Source organism: Planococcus citri, chromosome 4, assembly GCF_950023065.1.
Source record: "Planococcus citri chromosome 4, ihPlaCitr1.1, whole genome shotgun sequence".
Taxonomy (NCBI): domain Eukaryota; kingdom Metazoa; phylum Arthropoda; class Insecta; order Hemiptera; family Pseudococcidae; genus Planococcus; species Planococcus citri.
The window spans coordinates 53,091,920-53,115,528 of record NC_088680.1 but is presented as its reverse complement, the minus strand read 5'-3'; the positions used below and the strand labels follow the sequence as shown (position 1 = coordinate 53,115,528).

General features: G+C 34.7%; 4 protein-coding genes across 6 annotated transcripts in view; 3 read left to right on the top strand and 1 right to left on the bottom strand.

Annotated features, from left to right (window-relative positions):
* LOC135843113 (peroxidase-like) overlaps nucleotides 1-9,369 on the top strand; it is a 46,958-nt gene extending 37,589 nt beyond the window's left edge. Inside the window, exons 2-13 of one of the 2 annotated variants that reach the window (XM_065360864.1) lie at nucleotides 2,354-2,402; nucleotides 2,516-2,695; nucleotides 3,067-3,240; nucleotides 3,329-3,501; nucleotides 3,573-3,771; nucleotides 3,851-4,051; nucleotides 4,233-4,380; nucleotides 4,609-4,765; nucleotides 8,347-8,532; nucleotides 8,631-8,829; nucleotides 8,918-9,023; nucleotides 9,119-9,369. In XM_065360864.1, coding sequence (XP_065216936.1) covers nucleotides 2,354-2,402; nucleotides 2,516-2,695; nucleotides 3,067-3,240; nucleotides 3,329-3,501; nucleotides 3,573-3,771; nucleotides 3,851-4,051; nucleotides 4,233-4,380; nucleotides 4,609-4,765; nucleotides 8,347-8,532; nucleotides 8,631-8,829; nucleotides 8,918-9,023; nucleotides 9,119-9,182 — 1,836 coding nt within the window. In that variant the 3' untranslated portion in view covers nucleotides 9,183-9,369. The remainder of the gene's footprint in view (nucleotides 1-2,353; nucleotides 2,403-2,515; nucleotides 2,696-3,066; nucleotides 3,241-3,328; nucleotides 3,502-3,572; nucleotides 3,772-3,850; nucleotides 4,052-4,232; nucleotides 4,381-4,608; nucleotides 4,766-8,346; nucleotides 8,533-8,630; nucleotides 8,830-8,917; nucleotides 9,024-9,118) is intronic. The other variant, XM_065360865.1, reaches the window with a different exon arrangement.
* LOC135843109 (dual 3',5'-cyclic-AMP and -GMP phosphodiesterase 11A-like) overlaps nucleotides 1-23,609 on the bottom strand; it is a 205,903-nt gene that overhangs the window by 33,368 nt on the left and 148,926 nt on the right. The gene's annotated exons all lie outside the window — the stretch shown is intronic.
* LOC135843110 (low-density lipoprotein receptor 2-like) lies at nucleotides 9,516-15,432 on the top strand. Of its 2 annotated transcripts, none has more exons than XM_065360862.1 (11): nucleotides 9,516-9,951; nucleotides 11,514-11,636; nucleotides 11,755-11,863; nucleotides 11,952-12,104; nucleotides 12,217-12,321; nucleotides 12,419-12,556; nucleotides 13,207-13,428; nucleotides 13,629-13,782; nucleotides 14,279-14,435; nucleotides 14,530-14,757; nucleotides 14,851-15,432. In XM_065360862.1, the coding sequence occupies exons 1-11, from the start codon at nucleotides 9,898-9,900 to the stop codon at nucleotides 15,343-15,345; spliced, it is 1,938 nt and encodes a 645-aa protein (XP_065216934.1). In that variant the 5' UTR covers nucleotides 9,516-9,897; the 3' UTR covers nucleotides 15,346-15,432. The 2 variants fall into 2 exon arrangements, with proteins under 2 accessions (XP_065216934.1, XP_065216931.1); XM_065360859.1 differs by having other exon boundaries at nucleotides 14,225-14,435.
* On the top strand, nucleotides 16,838-22,803 carry LOC135842550 (low-density lipoprotein receptor-related protein 2-like). Its single transcript, XM_065360056.1, has 11 exons — nucleotides 16,838-17,110; nucleotides 18,338-18,454; nucleotides 18,583-18,691; nucleotides 18,779-18,934; nucleotides 19,078-19,182; nucleotides 19,279-19,413; nucleotides 20,211-20,432; nucleotides 21,040-21,193; nucleotides 21,607-21,817; nucleotides 21,951-22,172; nucleotides 22,245-22,803. Exons 1-11 carry the CDS (start codon nucleotides 16,967-16,969, stop codon nucleotides 22,377-22,379), a joined length of 1,710 nt encoding a protein of 569 aa, XP_065216128.1. The 5' UTR covers nucleotides 16,838-16,966; the 3' UTR covers nucleotides 22,380-22,803.

The window sequence follows — 23,609 nt, the reverse complement described above, 5'->3', positions numbered from 1 at the left end:
ACCCAACTGAAGGTCATAAAACGTCATAAACTAGATACATGAACGTGTTCAACAGTGCACACTTTTTTCACACGTCGAACACGTTTCTTATGGCTAAGGTTACAAAAATTTTCACTAGAATATACGGTGAAATTTTTACCTAGCACAATAACTACTATTTATATACACTACGAGGTAAAACCTTAATAGGTATTACCTATTTAACTTAAAAATAAGGTTAAAACTGATCAGAATGACTGTTTCCAATCATTCCGAACCGGATAAAACACTTACTCTTTTTATATAACAAATTACCGTATTACCAGAGTAGGTTCTTGTCACCTCCGGAACTCTTCTAAAGATGAAATGGAAGAATTCTTCTGTTCTACTAATCGCGAATCGTAGAACACACGAGGAGACACGCGTTTGGGCGCCACTGATAAAGGAATTTTGTGTCGACACCTTCGACTAGTAATTTAGTTCACTTGACTCGAAATAGTCCAAATAGGTCCCGATCCTATCTAAGCTCGCGAATGATACTCATGAAGACCTATTTACACGTTTACCTATCTTCAGACACGCGATATAACGAATAAATAACAACACGTTTCAGACAGAACTGTTTGTAATTGATATTTAAAACAATATAACGCACAACACATTTACATTTACGCGAATTCGCAAAAGAAGTATACCGTTAGTATAAATCGACCACATTAACCTATTCTATAAATTTGAATACACGTTACCGTTCCCAGTAAGCCCTATACCTAACCGCAATGCTAAGCATATCTTGACGAACTAGGTCTTGGGCATGGTTTACTAGTCCAACGTTACATTAACTAGAAGTCCCCTCCAAGTAATAATTTCCCTCCCTCCTACGTAGGAAGATGGGCCACATTTACTGTATCAATTAATTTGTAAAAAAATTTGTAAAGAAGAAAAATCACGATTTATTTGAAAGAAAATCATCTATCGGTGTCCTTTCGGCCCTCTTTTAGTTTAGAGGTCCTTATTCGGAATTGAGAAATATGAAACATGTGCACTGGCCATAGGTGGAGGCCAAGAGCGAATAATAAGGAATTATCGGTCAGTTCGTCGACCAGAATGATTCAAAACCACTGCACATTAAAGTGTCATAAATGTATTATAACGTTATCACCATATTGTTATCACCCACATGCTAAATGTATACTTTCTTGTTATGAAAAATGACTCATAAATTTCAAATACCTACCTATTATTATATATCATTAAAATTGCGTCGGAATTAAGCAGTCTGGTCGGACTGCCCGACAAGGTAGAAAGAAAATTCCATAATTTATTTCAAATGATAGGTAGGTATAAATAGAGTTTAAAATATAGATATGAATAGGATGTTTTAAAACTACAAATAAATCACGACTCACGAGAAATATTAGAGTAGGTCAGGTACCCATAATAGATCGAGATAACAGCTTGGGTTGTTTTTCAGTCAGGTATTTTCAAAATTTTGGAAAATGCAGGGGTCTTGATCAACGATGATTAAATGGGCTCAAATGATCCTGCAAAAATGTCAGATTTTTAACTTTTCTAGAAAACGCAACTTCTATGAAAAAATAAGCTATATACTTACCTACACCTACCTATGCTAATTTTGATATTTTTTCAATTTTTAAACTCATAATTATTCATATTAAAAATATAAATAAATAAAAACTAATCTTAAAGTCCACTCTCTAGAGAAATAAGAATAGCTGAAAAATTCCCAAAAACAACATTCAGTGGTTTCAAAAATGCGTGCATGATTTTACTCAAGCAAAAAAAAAGTTTGATTATTGCAGGGGGTTTTCTCAATTTATTCCACTTTTAACAAATTGGAAAATTTTTGCTTGTGGAAAAAATTTTCAAGTCCATTTGAATTTGTAAAAATCAGTGGAAAAAAATGGACCAAGGCCCCTTTTCCATCAAGCATCTGAAGCACCTCAATTTCTCCCTTTTTTCAGAACTTGAAAAAAAAAATATGTACCAAAAAGACCCACACAATTGCATTAATATCATAAGCATATTGAGCATTCAAAATTTATTCTGTTTCCTGAAACAAACATTTCTGCAAAATGCTCATTGTTTTTTTAAAAAAAAGAAAAAAAAATACCAAAAAGTTGCTCTGAATAAAATAAAGCTTTTCAAAATCCCAAAATAGGAATTATTAATCAAAACAAACTATCATGAAAAAGTTTTCAAAAAGCTCGGTAAGTCGATATTCATAAATTATTCGAAATGATATCCCTATAAACATTAGCAACAATATTTAAAAAACTCATGAAAATTAAAAATAACCCTCCTGCAATGAACATATAAATACCAAAAATTGATATCTTCTGTTATTTTAAAGGACCAAGATGAGATGAAAATGTTTAAAACCCAGAAATGTCCTTTCGCTGGTAAGTACAAAACCTATACCTACTTACCCACAATGAGAACACAAATATTGCAGTTTTTGAAAATCCTGTCTGCTTTGTTACACTTATTCATTTATTAAAATGATTGTCTGCAGGCATTTTATCAACGACTGAGGAAAACGGAAGTGATGACTCGTTATCAAAAGTCGATTGTAAATGTAATTCTTCTGCCAAGTACCGAACATTCGATGGTTCCTGTAATAACTTGGAAAACCCCAAGTGGGGTATTGCCAATTCACCTGTAGTTCGATTGTTCCCTGCATCTTACGCAGACGGTTGGTATCACTGATAATTCGAAAAAGTGGAATATGTATCTAGGTAGTACAATAATAAGAATTTTAAACACATGAAAATCTACATAAATGTAGAAGCTATTTCAAAAATTATCAAAAACAAGATGTGGAGTTTCATCTTGAAATTTTTATGATCATCAAGGTAATTTGAATTGATGGCCGGGGATCCTTAAAAATCCCAAATTCACTACAAAATCGGATCAGAATCTAAAATTGAACATCCAGATCTTGTGAAATTTTCAATTTTAAACTCGAGCATTTTTCCCCCTTTGAAATTAATTCAAGGTCAAGTCTATGGCACATAAATACTTATAGGTGGCGAAGTATTAATTCGTAGTACCTTCTCCTTGCAGGAAAAAGTAAAATAAGATTAAGTAAAAATGGGAGCCCATTGCCAAATGTCAGGCATGTTCGCTCAACTCTACTTCTAGATGGTGAAAGTCCTGATCCCGATCTTACACTTGGTGTCATGTCATGGGGACAAATGGTCGCCCATGATGTAGCTTTTCGTACAATTTCTCCAGAAGGTAATCTATTTTCAATTTGCACATAGATACCTACCTACGTAGGTAATGGAAATAAGTATACTTACCAATTTTACTTTACATCTTTTAGCGCCAAAATCCTGCTGTAATCCGGATGGAAGTTTCAATCCAGATCCCAACTGTCTCCCTATATCAATTCCGCCAAATGATTATTTCTATTCTAAATTCAACCAGTTGTGTATGGACGTGAAACGTGTTCGTACAGCGAATAATTCAGCATGTATTACAAAGCCAGCGCAGCAAGTAAGACATCTCTCCTCATATTCTTGTGAAGTGAATAAAAATTAGCAGGGAGTTAAGAAAATTTGAAACAGATTTCAGGGGTAACCCATTACATGGACGGATCATTCATCTATGGCTTGAATAAAAACGCTTCCGACACACTTCGACAATTCAAAGGCGGATTACTGAAAACTCGCTCAGCTGAAGATGGTAGACCATTCTTGATCAACGCTAAACAACCTACCAAAGTCTGTGACGTGTCTAGTGACTCCGATGTCTGCTATTTGTCCGGTAAAGAAAACTTCATAGTATCAAGTTCGGCTCCTATTTTCAAAAATATAATGTCATTTTTTACTCGAATATGCTTCAGGTGATCCGGAAAGAGTGAATTTGAATACTGAAATTGCAGCTACACAAGTAATGTTCTTGAGACTGCACAATATACTCGCTACAGATTTGCAACGTATGCACCCTACATGGTCAGATGAGATAATTTACCAAGAAACTAGACGAATTGTTATCGCCATTGTACAGCATATCACGTATAACGAATATGTGCCTTTGTTATTGGGTAGGTAAATTTATATTTCGATTTGAATTATCCTCATCATGAAAAATCTGAATGTATCAAAAATTGTTTCCGACTACTTCTTTGGGAAACCTCACTGGGAGATATTTTCAATTTTTGATTTTTTTTTTAAATATGAGCAGTGAGTTTTATATAAATTTATAATTTTTTCTTTTCGAAACAGGTCCAAAGTACGTAGAAAGTCATCACTTGGCACCTCTGAAAAGTGGATACGCTAAAGGATATAATTCAAGTATCAATCCATCATCACTCAGCGAATTTGTATCGGCTGCATTCCGTTCCTTTCACAGTTCTATTGTAGGAAGCCCTCAGTTAGTACCTACATCATTTTAAATTTAATAAAGTCAAAAAGTTGTACTACCTGAATGACAATTTTTCCACCCCATTGAACAGTGATAGTGAATCCACATAGAGTTATGTCTGCATTATTCAAAGTTGATCAATTTTTCAGTAAAAAAATTCACCGATGACGATTTTTTTTACCAGCTCACACCTGACCTCATCTCAATTTCAATTCAATTGAACTCATGTTGTTTCAGACTATTCAGTGAAAATCGGTTAGTTCGGAATTCAATACAGCTTTCTGATCATACAAACAAACCTGGTATTATTCAAGACTCGAACAATTTTGATTATTTTTTACGCGGATTGATTACACAACCACAAAGTGAACAAGATTCCCACTTCACGGACCAGGTAAAAACCAAGAGAACCTTTCAAACAGTCAATTTCGATTGAGTCGAACTTTGGCTCACAGAAAGAGCATGTCACCCTGACCTCAGAACCAAATTTTGAGCTGCTGAAGTTGATTTTTCGATTTTTGGCAAATTTTTTAAATGGGGGAATTTGCTACTGACATAATTATTCATTTTCTGAAAATGAGTAAATAATAGAGATAAAAATCTGACAATCCACTTGTAGAGTGAAATCGGCTTTCAAATCGATTGCAACCATTCTCAAACTGATCTGAAGCCTCTTGTAAAAAACTGAGATGGACTTTTCTCCAACAGTTTCAAATTGCTCTAGATGATGTTGTAATCAACTTAGGCAGCTGAAAATATAAACCTGTCATATTCAAGAATGACATTTTTTTGTGCTCATGAATTTTCTAAATGCCTGTCTTTTCTTTTGTATGAGTTCTTGGATTTCGTTGTCCCAATTCTTTATTCTTTTCGCCCCAATTCTGCAAGGAACCATTCCTAAGCTTTCTTTTGCAGCCTTTGTCACAATGGATTTGATATTTTTCCATTCTTTTTCTATGTCCTGGCTTGTTGGTATCTCTTGACTAATGATGTTCAACCGTCTTTGGTACAGCCATTGGTTGGTTGGGTCATCCAGGGCTCTTGTGTTGATCTTCTTTTCATTTTTCCTGGCTGGTATTCTTGTTGTTTCCATTCTCATTAATATTTGCATTCATTCCATCACATGTCCCAATAGTTAAGTAAGTAGAAAAGTCGCTCTCCAACTCATAGACCCGGGTTCAATCTCAGGCAGAGCCAAAAAATTTTCATGAATATTGGACATTGACAGAATCTATTGCGTAAAAAATATGCGCAATTGGCAGAATCTATTGCGTAAAAAAATACGCAAGCTAATTCATGAGCAGAAAAGTATTGGCAAAAAGTGTTGCAATTTAGGCCAGACACTCATGTAAATAGCGCTAGTGAGCTGGCGAATGTTTACATTTTTCAGACGGGGCTATTCTTATCAGCGTTTACAAAAGCATTAATTTCAAGGGTTAGCACTGAAAAAATAATTCGATGTACATTGTTTTTATCATGGTCCCCCACGGATCAGCTAAAATTGGATTCGAATCCAATGCATCCGAATCCGCTGTTTTTTGGATTCGATTACGAATCCACCTTCATTGGATTCGGATTTGAATCTGTTGAATCGCCGAATCAGGGCGAATCCAGTTGTTTCAAATTTGAAGCTGGAATCGGGTGATTCGGGTCAATGAATTTGGATTTGAATCTGATTTGAATCCAGTAGGTAAAACTGAAAAGCGTGCTGAAAACAAAGAAATAGGGACAATTTGATTCTGTTTTTCATCTCATTCATGTTATTATTACTCGAATATTTTATTTATTTTTGCATTTTGCGTTTTTTTGGATGTTTTAACGATTTTTTAAAGAAAATTTCAAAATTTTCCGGATCCGAAGACGAATCCGTCGACAGATTCGAATAAAAATGACAAAATTGGGAACGGATTCGACTCCACTCTCGAATCACAAAACTTGATTCGAATCCGGATTCGAATCATGGGGGGACCATGGTTTTTATGGTTATTGTGGTGTGGGGGACAGTCCGTGGTACTCAGAGGGAAAGTCCAAACCACGTTTACATATGGTTAAGCCCAGGGAACCTAGTCTTGCCAGATATCCTTACGAAAGATATCACTTATTGCAATGGTACAGAAATACTGCAGAATAGATCAATGATGACCACAAATGAAAGTAGAACTTTTATTGTAAATTCTCTGATATAAATCCAACTTGACGATATCGCGAATGTTACACATAAAAGACACAAACATTATAAAAAGCACTTGGAATAACGATTCCAAGTGGAAGCTCCGAAATGCAACCAAAGGCTAGCACCAGTGAAAATATACTCAAAGCTTTTACACTTCTCTGATGGCGGAGTGGCAAAGCTCGAACTAATCCGACAGAGTGCACTACTTAGTCAGTGCTGCCACTCCGGGGGAACACATATTCCCTCTAGGTGGAAGCTGTGGGCGCATCCCCTACCATCACATTATTATTGCATATTAATCATGACCGAATCATATTTTCATTTTTAACTCGTAAATCCAACATTTTGGTAAAATTCGACTGATAAGAAAGGGTTAAGAAAAAAGACCCATCTGAACTCTAGAACAATGGACACACTAGCGCCCTCTTTGTGAGAGCCCAGTCCGAATTCCTGCTGTGTTTTTTTGTGGCGTATCATCAACAGATTTTCATCCAATGGGACAATTCAACTAATTGTACCTATTTTCGTAAATTTTTCAGCTTAAATTAATTAGTGTAATTATTAGTTTATACTCTCAAGTCCAATGTGAGTGGCCAGTGAGAAGCCCTTAGCAAGTGCACCTGCTGCCTCACAAAAGTCCCGCCCCCCATATCCAAAACTCTTGTAATGCAAAGGGAAGCTGGAAGACCAACACTTGTTGACCCTCCCCCAAGGCACCAAATTCTCCACCCTAAAATCAATTGACTTTTCAGATATGGATTGCTAGCGGCCCATAAGCCTAACATACCACCATTGTCTTGAACATAGTTAGTCAAGGGTTGGAATCTGCGCATGCGCCAGCTCTGTTATGACATTATACCTCCATGGTATGGCTAATTGATGGACAGAGGGAGGTATAACATCACTGTGCAAATTTTTCAGATTCAGGCATGCATAGAAGCCAAACCTCAACCAAGTGATGAACCATGTTCAAGACCATTGGCTTTTGCACTGCTAGCAGTGCATATCTGAAAAGTCAATGCTAATAAAATCCCTTCCCTAAGACGAGACGGGTTGGGGGGACTCAGTTGACCGGACGGGCACGCGTGAATAAGGAAGCCCCTTGGCAATCGCCTGGGGGGTATGGGTCATGGTGGACAACCCGTCTTTTCCCCCTCCCCTGGCATTTTAAATCTTGGATTAGGGATAAATTAAACTATTACATTTTATTTAGATTTATGGTCATAGATTTAAGATGTTAATAAATATGCTTATTAGAGAAAACCCCTGGCACCTTGTGTGTCGGGGAACCAAAAAAAGTAGATAAAAAATTATTTAAAAAGTCAAATCAATTAGGACACACGAATTGCAAATCCTAGGTGACAGGTTGAAAAGTGTAGGCTATTTTTGTGCAAGTTAATATAGAAATCTCCGATTTGAAAAAATCCAAAATCATAAATTTTTGCAATAACTTGTTCAGAACTTTTTCTACACCCTAAAGTCGACTTCCCAAATCTATTGTGACCATATTTTTAAGGCGATCTGAAGCCTGCAGCATAAATAGCTTCAGAAGTAGAAAGGTAGTTGAAAATTTAATGACTGTAAAACTTTGGCTGAAAGTTCCATATCGACTCAAAAATGGCTCAAAATTCGGTTCTGTGGTCAGGGTAACATTTTCCTTGAGTGAGCGACATTTTTGGCCGAAGATTGAAGAACCACAGTTTTTAATGTTTTTATTACTACATACCTATTTAACTCCTCATCTCCCTATTTACATACAATGAAAGACGATAAGATGAATACTTATCAATTTTTTGTTTCAGATTACAAATAAATTTACAGGAAATAAAACGAAACCTCTTGCTGAACGAAATGGAACCGATTTGATTAGCATGGATATAAACAGAGGAAGAGAATACGGAGTACCACCATACTCCGAAATGAGACGTTTCTGTGGATTGCCCCCCATAAATAAATTCGAGGACTTGAAAGATGGCATGAATACTGATGTAAGATAGAATAAATTTTGTTCTTCAACTTATAAATTCATTATTTTGAGCCAATAACATTAAACCTACTCTACCCATTTCTTTTTTTTTTTTTTCAGAAAATTTCATTGCTATCTAAGGTTTACTCTGATATTCACGACGTAGATTATTATGTTGGTGCAGTACTTGAACACAAGTTACCCGGTACGCTGACTAGTCCTTCATTTCATTGTGTCATTGCCGAAGCATTTTATAGGTACAAATTTAGTGACCGATTTTTCTACGAATTCGATGGACATCCAGGAAAATTTACACCAGGTACTTACCCCCCAAAAGTTGACTTTAAAATTGAGTCATAAATTGAAATTGTATTTTATTCATCGATCTCATTTATTTTTTCACACAGCACAATTAGACAGCATACGGAATTTCACCTACTCTACGTTAATTTGTATGACCAGCGATCACATAAAATCTGCTCAACTTTCTGGATTCCGGAGACTCAATCCTGCGTAAGCAGTCCTTACCTACTTACTTTTTTCCCTTCATTTTTTAATGAAGAAATTTCACCTAAGTGTATGATTGTAAATATGTAATCATTTTCTAGATCGAACTCATTGATACGCTGTTCTGAAATCACAAAAACATTCAAACTGGATCCATGGGCATAGTATAAAATATGTTTCAGCTCTAATTTATAATTCTACTTCTACAAATTGTTTTCATGTACCCACCATGAATTGAAATTAATTGGGTCATTTGTACTTCTCTGCGAAATATGTATGTACTTCTATGGCTACTTTTATCTTCGCCGAAACAAATTTTGTATTTTATACAAATAAACTCGTACAGATGGCACATGCGTCAATAGTGATAACACTTCATCTTCACATAAGCTAGAAACTGTGTAGGTGTGTGCACTATTGGATCAACATTTTTTTTTTTTTTTTTTGGATTCATCAGCTTATCGCCAAAAAAAGTTGTCTGCTTTAAAAATTGTGTGCATAGAAAACTTTGCAAAAAAATATGGGTATCTAAGGTACCTACATACATAGGTACCTACTTTACAAGAATTTCCATGGGTTGGCAGCGCTGAGCCACATCAAAATACACTGATGCAATGCTGCCAACCCTCGAAAATTCTCGCCAGCCATGCTTGATATTATTGGGAACCCTATGCATGTTTTTTCTCAATACCTACCTAAATATAGACCTATAATATACAAACGTTGTAAGATATTCAAACGGAAACTGAAGTGAGTTTTATCAAAAAGTGATAAAAATTACTAAAATGTAGATAGATGCTCTCAATGTCAACAAGATAGTTATTTGTTCCACATTGTCTCTTCTGTTTATAGTTATGCGAAAATTTCGGTGGTTAAAATCATGATTGGTGCAAGTGTTGGGAAAGTATTGTTGTTCGTATGGCTGATCTCCGAAGTGAGTGGCCCTCCACTAAAATTTATTCATTTATTAACAAGATTTTTTTTCAATTTTCAATGTACCTACTTATAATGATTTTGTTGAATTGAAAATGTAGGAATATTAAAATAATTTATTTCAACATTGTTTCAAAATTATTGCAATTTTGACTACCCATGGTGGTACTTATTTAAGGGTAAATCAAAATAGGCATGAATCTTTGGATGAAAGCTTGATATTTTAAAAACTCTTGTGTAATTAAAATGTTGAGACCTTCAATAATATTTCCTTTTGCAGGAGGTCTTTCCGAAATTTGCAAGATGCTTTGAAAACATGAAAAACAAAAATAATGATTTGACATTCTCACATATTGTAAGATTTTCAAAAAGTTATAAGAAACTGCAAGAGGCACAATTTCTGACATTTTAATGTTATCACTTATCAGATTCTTGAAAAATTTGGAGAAAAGTTGATGCTTGGAAAAAAATTGCTAATTTCAGAAATTTCTCTTTACATCGAAGTAGACTTTTAGATATCAAATCTGACTTTTAAAAACTTTAAAAAAAATTAATGATTTGCTGAAATTATGTCAAAATTTCAAAAATAGCATTCTTATGTTTAAAAGTTTAAATTTTCTGTTTATTTGGAATTCCAAACATCGAGTTACATACAACTTGACCAAAAAAACACATCCATGACTTGAAATGTTTCTCAAAGAGGAGATTTTATACCCATTTTTATCGGGATCTTAGTATAAAATTTGAATGAAGTTCTTTAGAAATTATCCTGCTTCTTAACTTCTTATGCACTGAATAAATCACAAATTGCTCTAAAATATTTTTTGAGACTATTTTCGGGAAGAACTTCAAAATAGTTGAAACCAACATTGTTTTTCTCGTTTTATGACACCATTCTTAACAACTTTCACTTCATGCATATGGTGAAAGTATAATGACAATAGGAGAGGGAGGGGTGGGTCTGAAGTCCACTGGTAATTATGGATGAGGTCAGCATTCATATCTGAGCAGATCCACTTGCTATCAATATATACCAGCATGAGAAACGGTTTTCGAAAAATTATAATCACTTTGAAGGAACCTCTCTTTAAACAAAGACAGCTCCACCCCCCCCCCCTTTGGGGTTACGGCAACCATTGGATAGTCATTTTGTAGGAAATATTCTGTAGATTAAAATGAACTTCACTTTTTTAAGCTAGGATCAATATTTGAGGAGAAAAATGCCAAAAATGAATTTGGCGGGCTAGGATCCACAATTTAGGGAAACGCTCACCTCGGACACGACCGGACACCTCACATCTTTGATTAGGGCACAAAACTGTACCTGTATACCAGAATTCAGCTTTCTACCAAAGTTTTCCAAATGAGCCCATTTTTTTGTCTAATTCTACATGTGCTACTAGACTATAGGTATAGGGGGAAAAGCTAGATAGGTCTTACAGGATGAATAGTTTTCCCATTAAAAAAATAACTTCAAGTCTACCTATCTACCTACTTCAAAAAAAGTTGATATGAAAATCAATAAATGAGTAAGGACTAATCTTTATTGCTTGAAATTTTTAGGTAGGTATCGATGCATTTCGATGCAATGATGATGATGAGAAGTTACTGAATGATAATTCGTTTTGTGACGGTGTTGTTGATTGCAAAGATCGAAGCGATGAAACCTACGGATGCAATTCTGATGTAGGTAAATGAAAATGAGTATAATTTATTCATTATTCATACTTGATTCTGATACATTTTCTACTTACGAACTACGAAGTACCTACCTGATTCAAATAACAACTATTGCCAATTCTAGTCTTGCGGTGCTGGTAAATTTCGTTGTAATGATTCCACGTGTTTACGTATAAGCTTTCGTTGTGATCTGAATGGTGACTGTAGGGACGGATCTGATGAAGTAAACTGCGGTAGGTACCATATTTATTTAATGCCAGTCCTGCTGTTCATTTGGTAGATATAAAATAACAAAATGAACCTTGTTAATATTACGAACAGGTAACGTAACGGCTGAAAATTGTGTAACACGCAATGGTAAATTCTTATGTCGAGATAAATCCAGATGCATCGAATTGAAATACGCTTGCGATAATACGTGTCATTGCGATGATTGTTCTGATGAAAATAAAGATAATTGTACAAGATATGCTCGTAAGTATAACTTGTTGCAAAACTTTTGGAAGTTTTTTCTAACTTCATATTATTCAAAAGAAAGTTGAATATTTCAAGTTGTGTATAACGATACGTGTTTCAATACGAGTAGATAGCAGTTTGTGTTTGTCTTGTAAACATTTTTGCCTACCTACTCCTAATGGACCTGAATGTGTGTGTGATTCAATTGCTTATGAATCGAGCGAATTATGTAGAGGTAAGTTGAATACAAATATGTACTTGTATGTACTATGAATCAAAAAAATATATCTAAAGCGTAGCTCATTAAAAACCATCTTCACAATTTTCTACAGAAATTTCAGATTGCTCTGGCTTATCAGACTTTCGCTGCAATCAATTTTGTTGGGAATGGAAATACCGTTCCAAAGTTGAATGTTTCTGCAATAAAAATTACTTTCTTGGCAATGATGGGAAAACATGTCAAAGCAGTGGTAATTATTCAATTTTCACAAAATACTTATTATAATAATAATGAGTCCACTGTTCTACGTAGGTATCTATAAGTAGGTACCTAATAAATACTAGGTAGGCCTAATAGGCGGATCAAAAAAAATCCATTGAATTGTGATCTAATTCAGCAGAGACTTTCATTTTCAATTTCGAGTCAGGAACCTACCCACAAAATCTTTTTAGTTCCGTAGATGCCGCTGGAGGGGAGATTTGGGCCCTTAAAGAGCATATTTATTCGAATACCTACGATTTGCAAATTTTCAACCATTCAGTAGAACCCTAAAAGTGGTCTTGGATTTTGGCAGCGTTAATATAGATCGACGCAGAATTCAAATATCTTCTTACTTTCATTTGAGACTGGGTAATTTTCCTCAAAACAGGTTGCGTGTAATGGCAGAAGCGAAAAAACCACAATTTTTTGGAAAATACCCTCCCTTTGGAGGCTCAAATCTCCCCTCCAGAGGCTCCTCCGGAGCTAAAATTTTTTATGCATTCCTTTCAACTCAAAATGAAGATCTCTGTGTCAAAATCCACCGACTTTTTTCGCGCCCCACCTGCTAATATACATAATGTACTATAAGTAGGTACCTACTTATTCTTAACTATACCTTCCTTTTCGTGTTACTTACAGTTCACAATAAAAATATTTTGGTTTATTCTACGGCAACTAAAATAAAAGCTTGGAGTGATTATCATAAATCTGAGCAACTTTTAAAAAGTAAAGTAAATTGCACCGCTTTGTCCGCTGCCCATGATTTCGTGCTCTTTGCGACTTTCAATAGTAAAAAAGGACAAGGGCGCATAGTTAAAACATCAATTCGTTCAGCAAAACCGGATGAGGTAATTGAGTCAGGTAGGATATAATTATTCATAGAAATTTCAGCAATTCGAGTTTTTTAATACAAGGTGCGATGAAAACGAGTTGAAAAAAATCAAAGATTTCGTCCTTTGCAATCCATGGGTTCGAAGGGTCATATTACGAAACTTTAAAAATTTAAAAATCTTTCTTACATAATGCTCCTGGATAAGAACACTTATTTTAAAATTCTACAGGTTCATATGTTACATCCATTGCAGTAGATTGGATAACCAACAATACATATTTCACGTCGAACGAGTCATTATCAGTATGCGCGAGTCATGGTCAGATTTGTGCACGAATTGGCATCTGCAATGTCGACTACGTTGCTTTAGCTCCTGAGTTTGGGTAGATGAACATTTTACTCTTATTTTATTCTAAGTAATTCTAACGCTGACCATGAGATTTTTGCAAATCATTAGTCACCGAGTTTATTTTCATCCAATCAGGCTACAATCCAAAAAGATGAAAATGTTTCGGCTTGAAATGATCAAATATATGTAGGTACCTATCGTTTCAGAAAAATGAAAGGTATATATATAAGTCAGAAAGGCAATTCATAAATCAACAAAGGCAGTAGAAAGTGCAGAGAGAGAGTAGGTACATTTATTCTTAAGGCCTTACTGAAAAATCCACGTTAACTAGATTTAGGTCCATTTTGGAACTGAAGGTTCGAGAGGTTCTCTTTCAGCAATGGGTATACCTTACCTATTTGTTCACATTTCAGCTCATTTACGTATGTCTAATTTAAAAATGAAAAAAAAAAACTCTATAAAAATGTTTACGATAGATGGATGTATTTCTCTCAACAAGTTGATCATATTGATGAAAGATTAATTATTAGATCGAATATGGACGGAGCCGACAGAAATATTTTAACAGATGAAAGCTACAAGTTTCCAGTATCACTAGCGGTTGACGAAATAGTAGAAATGGTGTACTGGTATGAAACAAAATCAGATATGTTGCATTCAATTTCATTTTTTGGAACCAGAAAAAAAGTAAGTAGATGCCCATATTTAAGAGTCACTAACACGTTCTTTTGATTGGAAATAAATTTCATGAAAATATACCTAAATGTATTTGAACTCCTAGACATGGTCACTCTCGTCTCGTTCCTTCACATTCAAAGCATTTGAAGGATTTAAAGCATTTGAAGGATACTTATTCTCTACACGATATCAGGACAATAAAATTTACAAATTGAAGTGGGACAGAATATATTATGAAGAATCGTATATAGAGACAGAGCACATAGATACAAACACCACAGCAGTGAGGCATATTTATCCTTACAATCCTCTTTTGCAACGTGCTGAAAAAGTAATATCAATGTTTCAATTCATTATGACTAGCAAATTTTTTTCAAGTTAATGACTCATCATAAATCTGAAATTTTTTCCTATGACTATGTAGGTAGCAAATCCTTGTGCATTCGCATCGTGTGATGGTTTATGCTTATTGAGCAGATCTTCAACCACCCTCGGATTAACTTACTCCTGTGTTTGTGAACATTTCAAAGCTACAAATACTAGTAATCGCTGGTGCCACCATTCTGTGTCATCTGATTCGCATTTCGAATTAACATCAAACGATCAGTGTGATTTCAGATCTGAGAAAGCTGTTACAGTCCCATCCCAAGCTGAACCCCATTCAACAACACAATCGTCTACGAGTTTTGCGACGAAACGAGATGAATCACAAACTATATCCGCAGATAAATCTTCAATGTCGACAATATTACAGATAAATTCTCATGGCGAAAATACGTTAAATATTGTGGCTGTAATAGAGGGGGCAATTTGTGTAATTATTTTGAGTATTATTTTATTTTATATCTTACAAATATATCGAGATTTCATGAAAAGGGGTCATAAAGAAGTAAATGTTACCGAACTTATGGATATGTAAACAAAAATTGAACTATATATCGCTACTGCTTTTGTGTAGGTAATGGTTAAGTCTCATAATAAATTAGGTACCTACCTACTTACACACTTTATTTAAAAATTTATTGATCCACCTAAAAAATGCTTTGGTAATTTTTGAAGAATAATAGCTCTCACTCTCAGATTCTGAATCTAACCCACTTTCTTGTACCCGCGACTGCTGAGTCTCTTCTCCTATAATTACAGCTCGATCAAAAAGTACCTTCTAGATTTCAAAGCGTAAACTACTCATCAGCCATTGCTCATAATGAATAGAGGAAAGGAAAGCCATTTTTTTCAACTGCGTAATTGCCAAAGCCTTTCATAGGTGTACAAATTTGGTGACCGATTTTTCTACAAATTCGATGGACATCCTGGAAAATATACTAGGTAGGTACCTACCTACCCTCACAATTCGACTTTAAAGTTGGATCATGAAATTAACGTTTAGGTACATATCTAGCTTAATTGGACAGCATACGAAATTTCACCTACTCTAGGTTAATTTGCTTGATCAGCGATCACATAAAATCTGCCAACTTTTTGGATTCCGGAGAATCAATCCTGCGTAAGCAGTCCTTACCTACTTCCTTTTTTCCCTTCATTTTTTAATGAAGAAATTTCATCTTAAGTGTACGATTGTGAATATGTAATCATTTTCTAGCTCGATCCCATTGAACAGCTGTTCTGAAATCCCAAAGGCATTCAAACTGGATCCATGGGCAATTGGGCATAGTATAGAATATGTTTCAGCTCTATTTTATAATTCTACAAATTGTTTTCAGGCACCTGCCATGAGTTGAAATTAATTGTGTCAATTTGCACCTCTTTACGAAATACTTCTATACCTACTTTTATCTTCGCCGAAACCGATTTTGTATTTTATACAAATAAACTCGCGAATGCTTCGTGAGCTTCTCATTGACAGACATATTGAACATGTGGCCCTTACTGCCCTTAGTCGATTAGGCCAGGAGAATTGCAACAGAGATTCTCGCAGGTGCATACACACCAGATGCAACATTTATTATTAACATAGACAGTAGGAAGTGCGATTTTATTCAGAGATAAGTACAGAGGATACTTGTTATCTATTCAAAGTAGGTAATGACACGTGCGTCAATAGTGATAACACTTCATCTTCACATAAGATAGAAACTGTGTAGGTGTGCGCACCATTCTGGGTCAACATTTTTTTGGATTCATCAGCTAATCGCCGAAAAAAGTCGTCTACTTATGGGAATCTCAAAATTGTGCGCATAGAAAACTTTGCAAAAAATAATAATAATAGGCACTTCTATGGTAGGTACTCTACTTTACAGGGTTCCCTATAAATAATATATATAATATCGGGCATAGCTGGCGACAATTTCCATGGGTTGGCAGCGCTGAGCCAAATCAAAATATATACATTGATTCAATGCTGCTAACCTTCGAAAATTCTCGCCATCCCAGCTCGATATTATTGGGGAACCCTGTACATGCCTTTTCTCAATACCGAAATATAGGTATGTACTTACCTAATTACAACGTTATAAGATATTCAAACGGAAACTGAAGTGAGTTTTATCAAAGAGTGATAAAAGTTACCGAAATGTAGATAGATGCACTTAATGTCAACAATGAACAGTTATTCGTGCCACACTGTCTCTTCTGTTTTTATGCGAAAACTTCGGTGGTTAATAATTAAAATCATGATTGGCGCAAGTGTTGGAAAAGTAGTGTTTTTCGTATGGCTGATCTCTGAAGTGAGTGGTCCTTCACTGAAATTTATTCAATTATTAACGTGATTTTTTTTTTTAAATTTTAAATGTACCTATAATGATTTTGTTAAACTAAAAATTTAGGAATAGGTACATACTGAAATAATTTACTTCAACATTGTTTCAAAATTATTGCGATTTTGACTACCTACTTATTTAGGGGCAGAAGGCATGAATCTTGGGATTAAAGCTTGATATTTTTAAACGTTCTGTGTGATTAAAATTTTGAGATCTTCAATAATTGCTTTTGACATGGATGAATTTTTGTGCCGGGGGTCTTCCCGAAATTTGCGAGACACTGATCCATGTAACGCCAATCTGCGTGACCCTGACGTTTGAAAACTTGAAAAAAAAATTATTCAACATTCTGACATAATGTAAGATTTTCAAAAGTTGGAAGAAACTGCAAGAAACACAGTTTCTGACATTTTAATGTTATCAAACTGTTGAAAATTTTGGAGAAAAGTTGATGTTTGGAAAAAATGTTGATGAATTTTTGTCTTAATGTCAAACTATCAAAAACTTTGAAAAAATTGTCAATTTCAGAAATTTCTTTTTATGTGGGTACATCGAAGTAGACTTTTAGTTATCAAGTCTGAATTTTAAAAACTTTGAAAACAATTAATGATTTGTTGAAATTATGTCAAAATTTCAAAAATAGCATTCGGATATTTATAGCCAAACTTTTCTGTCCATTTGGAATAATTCCAAACATTGAGTTATACATACTTAACCGGACCGAAAAACACATCCATGACTTTAAACGTTCCTCGAAGAGGAGACTTCACACCCATTTTTATCGGGATCTTCGTAGGAAATTTAAATTAATTTCTCAGAAATGATCCCGCTTCTTAACTTCTTATGTAGATACCTATCTACATATTATGTAGTTGAAAAAAAAATCACAAATTGCTCTAAAATATTTTTTAAGACTATTTTCGGGAAGAACTTCAAAATAGTTGAAACCAACATGTTTTTCTTACGAGTAGATATAATTTTTTTTTTGATGATTGTATTCTCAGAGACATCAGGTACATGCCTACCTGTAATTAATTCCAACTTTTCTAGTAGGAAAAGCTAGATAGGTATGCAGGATGAATCGTTTCCCCATTAAAAAAATCACTTCAAGTCTATACCTTTTTCAAAGGTTCATATGAAAATTGAAAATCAATAAACGAATAAGGACTACTTTTTATCTTCTGAAATTTTTAGGTAGGTATCGAGGCATTTCGATGCAAAGATGAGAGGTTACTGAATGATTATTCGTTTTGTAACGGTGCTTATGATTGTGAAGATCGAAGCGATGAAACCTACGGATGCGATCGTGATGTAAATGAAAATGAGTATAATTTGATCACTATTCATACTTACTTGATTCTAATATACTTATTAGTATTTTCTTCTTATGAACTACGAAGTACCTACCTGATTCAAAATACAACTATTGTCAATTCTAGTCTTGCGGTGCTGGTAAATTTCGTTGTAATGCTTCCACGTGTATAGATGTACGCTTTCGTTGTGATCTGAAAGGCGACTGTAGGGACGGATCTGATGAAATAAACTGTGGTAGGTACCATTCCTATTTATTTAATTTCACTCCTGCTGATCATTTGGTAGATAACAAAATGATCCTTGTTATGCACATACGAACAGGTAACTTAACGACTGAAGATAATTGTGTAACACGCAATGGTAAATACTTGTGTCGAGATAAATCGAGATGCATCGAATTCAAATACGCTTGCGATGGTACGTGTCATTGCGATGATTGTTCTGATGAAAATAAAGACAATTGTACAAGATATGCTAGTAAGTACATGGGTATACAACTTGTAGCAAAACTGTTGAAAGTTTTTTCTAAAAAATTTGTTTCTTTGTAATTATTATATTATTCAGAAGAAAGTTGAATACCTATTTCAAGTTGTATATATACTGTGTACGTGTTTCAATAGATAGCGGTTTGTGTTTGTCTTGTAAAGATTTTTGCTTACCTACTCCTAATGGACCTGAATGCACATGTGATTCTATTACTTACGAATCCAGCCGATTATGTAGAGGTAAGTTGAATAAAAATACACACTATGAATTTAAAAAAAAAAAAAAAAATAGCCGAAACGTAGCTCATAAAAAACTATCTTCACAATTTTCTACAGGATTTTCAGATTGCACTGGCTTATCTACGAGTAATGCTTGCGATCAATTTTGTGGGGAATACCGTTCCAAAGTTGAATGTTTCTGCAATAAAAATTACTTGCTTAGGGATGATGGTCAAACATGTCAAAGCCGTGGTAATTATACAATTTTCACAAAATACTTACATCATGATAAAATTAGTTCACTGATTTATTACGTACCTACCTATAAATACTAGCTGCCTATATAGGCGGATCGAAAAAAAAATCCATCGGATTTTGATCAAATATTATAGCAGAGACTTTCATTTTCAGTTGAAAGTTTCGCACAAATTTTTCCAGCTCCGTACCCTGGGAGGGGAGATTTGAGCCCTCAAAGAAGGATCGTACTTTTGAATAAATCGTGATTTTTTCGCTCTTATCATTAAACAACCTGTTTTGAGGGGAAATAAGCTCAGTCTCAAATGAAAGCATTTGAAATATTCTGCGTTGATTTATGGCATTGCCGTCAAAATCCAACACCTTTTTTAGAGTTCTACTGAGCGGTTGAAAATTTGCAAATCGCATTATTTTTGGATAAATTCGTGTTTTGAAAACATTTTCTTGGTATCTAAAAGTGGTCTTGGATTTTGACAGCATTAGTATAGGTCGACGCAGAATTCAATAATGTACAATGTACTTATTTTCATTTGGGACTGGGTCATTTTCCTCAAAACAGGTTGCGCGTAGCGACAGGAACGAAAAAACTACGATTTTTTTCGGAAATGCCCTCTCTTTTGAGGCTCAAATCTCCCCTCTAAGCTCCTCCGGAGCTAAAATTTTATATGCATTCATTTCAATTCAAAATGAAGGTCTCTGCGTCAAAATCCGCGGACTTTTTTTTTCGTGCCCCACCGACTAATACATCTAGCTATTTTTTAACTATATACCTCCTTTTTCATGTTAAATTACAGTTTCCAATGACAATATTTTGGTTTATTCTACGGCCACTAAAATAAAAGCTCGGATCGGTTATTATTATTCTGAGCAAGTTTTAAAAAATGACGTAAATTGCACCGCTTTGTCCGCTGCCCATGATTTCGTGCTTTTTGCGACTTTCAACAGTAAGAAGGGACAAGGGCGCATAGTTAAAACATCAATTCGTGCAGCAAAACCGGATGAGATAATTAAGTCAGGTAGGAACTTAACTACTCGTACTTCTATGAGGTTTGGGTAGGTACTTACGTAGTTTGACGAATGAAATTTTAATAGGTGCCTAATATTCTTCTTGTTAGAAGAATCACTGGGTTAGATAGATTAAGTGGCTCCCATTATTGGATTTTGAAACGTCTAAAATTTCATCCTATGAGAGGTAATTTGCAATTATAAAAAGGCATTTATGGGTTGAAAACAACGAGTCAGCTCCATTTTACAATCGATCAGTGGAAGTTGGGTTTTATGGTCGAAAACCTTCGTGGTAAAATTTTTAGGTCGCTATATATGGATCAATCATCCTTAGCCTTTCAAAAAAAGGAGTAAGCAGAAGTAAAACTAAGAGCTAAAATCCGTAGGTATCTAGACTAATATCAATTCAAAATAGGTAGGTGCAATTTCAGAAACATTGGAAATTTTCGAGTTTTCCAATGCAACGTGATGAAAATGAGAGTTTAAAAAAGCAAATATTTCGTTCATTGAACTAGCTGGTGGGTTCGAAAAGTCATACCTTTAAAACAAATGAAAAATTTTTCTTCATATGTAGAATAATCAAAAATAATTAAGAACACTAATTTTCAAATTCTATAGGTTCATATGTTACATCCATTGCAGTAGATTGGATAACCAACAATACATATTTCACGTCGAACGAGTCATTATCAGTATGCGCGAGTAATGGTCAGATTTGTGCGCGAATTGGCATCTGCAATGTCGACTACGTTGCATTAGCGCCGGAGTTTGGGTAGATGAACATTTCATTTTCAATCTTGTTTTATTTCAATCCTAAGGCTGAGATTTTTGCAAGTCATTAGTTGCCGAGTTGATTTTCATCCATCAGGCTCAATACACTCAGCTTAATCAAACACGAGATACGTCGTAGTTTCAGAAAAATAAAATAGGTACATAGATATGCATCAAGACGTCAGAAATGACAATCAATAAATTAACAAAGGCAGTAGAAAATGGGAAAATGGTACATTTTATTCTTAGGGCCTCGTTTAAAATCCACGTTACCTATAGATTAAAACATATTTTGAAACCTGAAGGTTCGAAAGGTTCCCTTTATAGCAATGGGTATTGGACACATTTAAGCTCATTCACACATGTCTAATAATTTAAAAATTAAAAATAATTGCATGAAAATGCTCACGACAGATGGATGTATTTCTCTCAACAAGTCGATCATATTGATGAAAGATTAATCATAAGATCGAATATGGACGGATCCGACAGAAATATTTTAACGGATGGAAGCTACAAGTTTCCATTATCACTAGCGGTTGACGAAATAGTAGAAATGGTATATTGGTATGAAACAAAATCAGATATGTTGCATTCAGTTTCATTCTTTGGAACCAAAAAAAAAGTAAGTAGGGGGCAATGTTTAATTTACGATGATAAAACTAAATGTGGAGTAGGTAGGTATCACTTACTTACAGGTTCTTTTGATTAGACATGAGTTTCATGAATATCTACCATGTACCTATTTGTACTGCTAGACATGGCATCTCTTGGATTCTCACGAGTACCCGTACTTCACATTTAAAGCATTTGAAGGATACGTATACTTTACACTAAACCACGACGATAAAATTTATAAATCATGGTGGAAGACGGGCAGCATATATCGGAACCAAGCGGATCAAGTGCACACAGATGAAAGCACTACAGTAGTGAGACATATTTATCCTTACAATCCTCTTTTGCAACGTGCTGAAAAAGTAATATCAACTTTCAATTTTCATGACTAGAGAATGACTTATCTTAAATCTGAAATCTTTTCTTATAACTAGGCATCGAATCCTTGTGCGTTGGCATCGTGCGATGGGTTATGTTTATTGAGCAGATCTTCAACCACCCTCGGATTAACTCACTCCTGCGTTTGCGAACATTTTAAATCGCTGGTGTCACCATTCAGTGACGTCTGATTCGGATTCCGAATTAATATCGAACCAGCAGTGTGATACCAGATCTGAGAAAGTTCTTATAGTCCTACCCCAAGCTGAATCCCATTCAACAACACAATCGTCTCGGAGTTTTGCAACGAAACGAGATGAATCACAAATATCCGCAGATAAATCTTCAATGCCGACAATATTACAGATGAATTCTCATAGCGAAAATACGTTGAACATTGTGGCTGTAATAGAGGGAGCAATTTGTGTAATCATTTTGAGTATTATTTTATTATATATCGTGTATCGAGATTTCATGAAAAAACGTCATAGAGAAGTAAATGTTACCGAACTTATGGATATGTAAAAAAAAAAGTGAACTATAATATCGCTAGACTACATTTGTGTAATGGTTACAGGTTAAGTCTGATAATAAATTAGGTACTTAACTTATGCACTTTATTTAACGAATTATTGATCCACCTAAAATGCTTTGGCGCTTCTTGAAGAAATAATAGTTCCCAATTTCTGAATCTAACTCTTTTTCTCCTACCTACGACTGCCGAGCCTCTTCTTTTAATTACAGCTCAATCAAAAAGTACCTTTTAGATTATCAGTCATTATACTCATAATGAATCTAAAGGAAAGGAAAGTCAATTTTTTCAATTGCGTTATTGTCGAAGCATTTCATAGGTACAAATTTAGTGACCGATTTTTCTACGAATTCGATGGTCATCCCGAAAAATCTACGTCAGGTAAGTACCTACCTCTCACAAGTTGACTTTTGAATTGGATCATGAATTAACGTTTCCTTTTACATGTACATAGGTATCTAGCACAATTGGACAGCATACGGAATTTCACCTAACCTTACTCTACGTTAATTTGCTTGACCATCGATCAAATAAAATCTGCTCAATCTTTTGGCTTCCAAAGAATCGACCCCAAGTAAGAAATTTTTACCCTTTCCTTATTTTGAAAAATTTTTCAATGGTGAATTTGTACCTACCTATATGATTGTGGATATTTAATAATCTTCTAGATCGAACCCATTGAAAAACTGTTCTGAAATCACAAAGGCATTCAAATTGGATCCATGACCCAAAATGGGCTACATAAAGTAGTGGCAAACTTTCTAGAATACCTACGAGTAAAATAAAATAAGAATAGGCAACGATTGAAAATATATTATAAATTTATTTCATTCTGTTCCCTTTTGGCCCAGAAACAGAACAAATTTTTATCAACCAATAGGGGTAAACG

Excerpts from the sequence above, each read along its gene's own strand:
- LOC135843110 (XM_065360859.1), top strand. The coding sequence starts at position 9,898 with ATGATTGGTGCAAGTGTTGGGAAAGTATTGTTGTTCGTATGGCTGATC. Across the intron at positions 13,783-14,224 it reads GCTTTAGCTCCTGAGTTTGG|ATGGATGTATTTCTCTCAAC; the intron begins GTAGATGAACAT and ends TGTTTACGATAG. Across the intron at positions 14,758-14,850 it reads TTTTGCAACGTGCTGAAAAA|GTAGCAAATCCTTGTGCATT; the intron begins GTAATATCAATG and ends ATGACTATGTAG.
- LOC135842550 (XM_065360056.1), top strand. The coding sequence starts at position 16,967 with ATGCACTTAATGTCAACAATGAACAGTTATTCGTGCCACACTGTCTCT. Across the intron at positions 19,414-20,210 it reads TCAAACATGTCAAAGCCGTG|TTTCCAATGACAATATTTTG; the intron begins GTAATTATACAA and ends GTTAAATTACAG. Across the intron at positions 21,194-21,606 it reads GCATTAGCGCCGGAGTTTGG|ATGGATGTATTTCTCTCAAC; the intron begins GTAGATGAACAT and ends TGCTCACGACAG.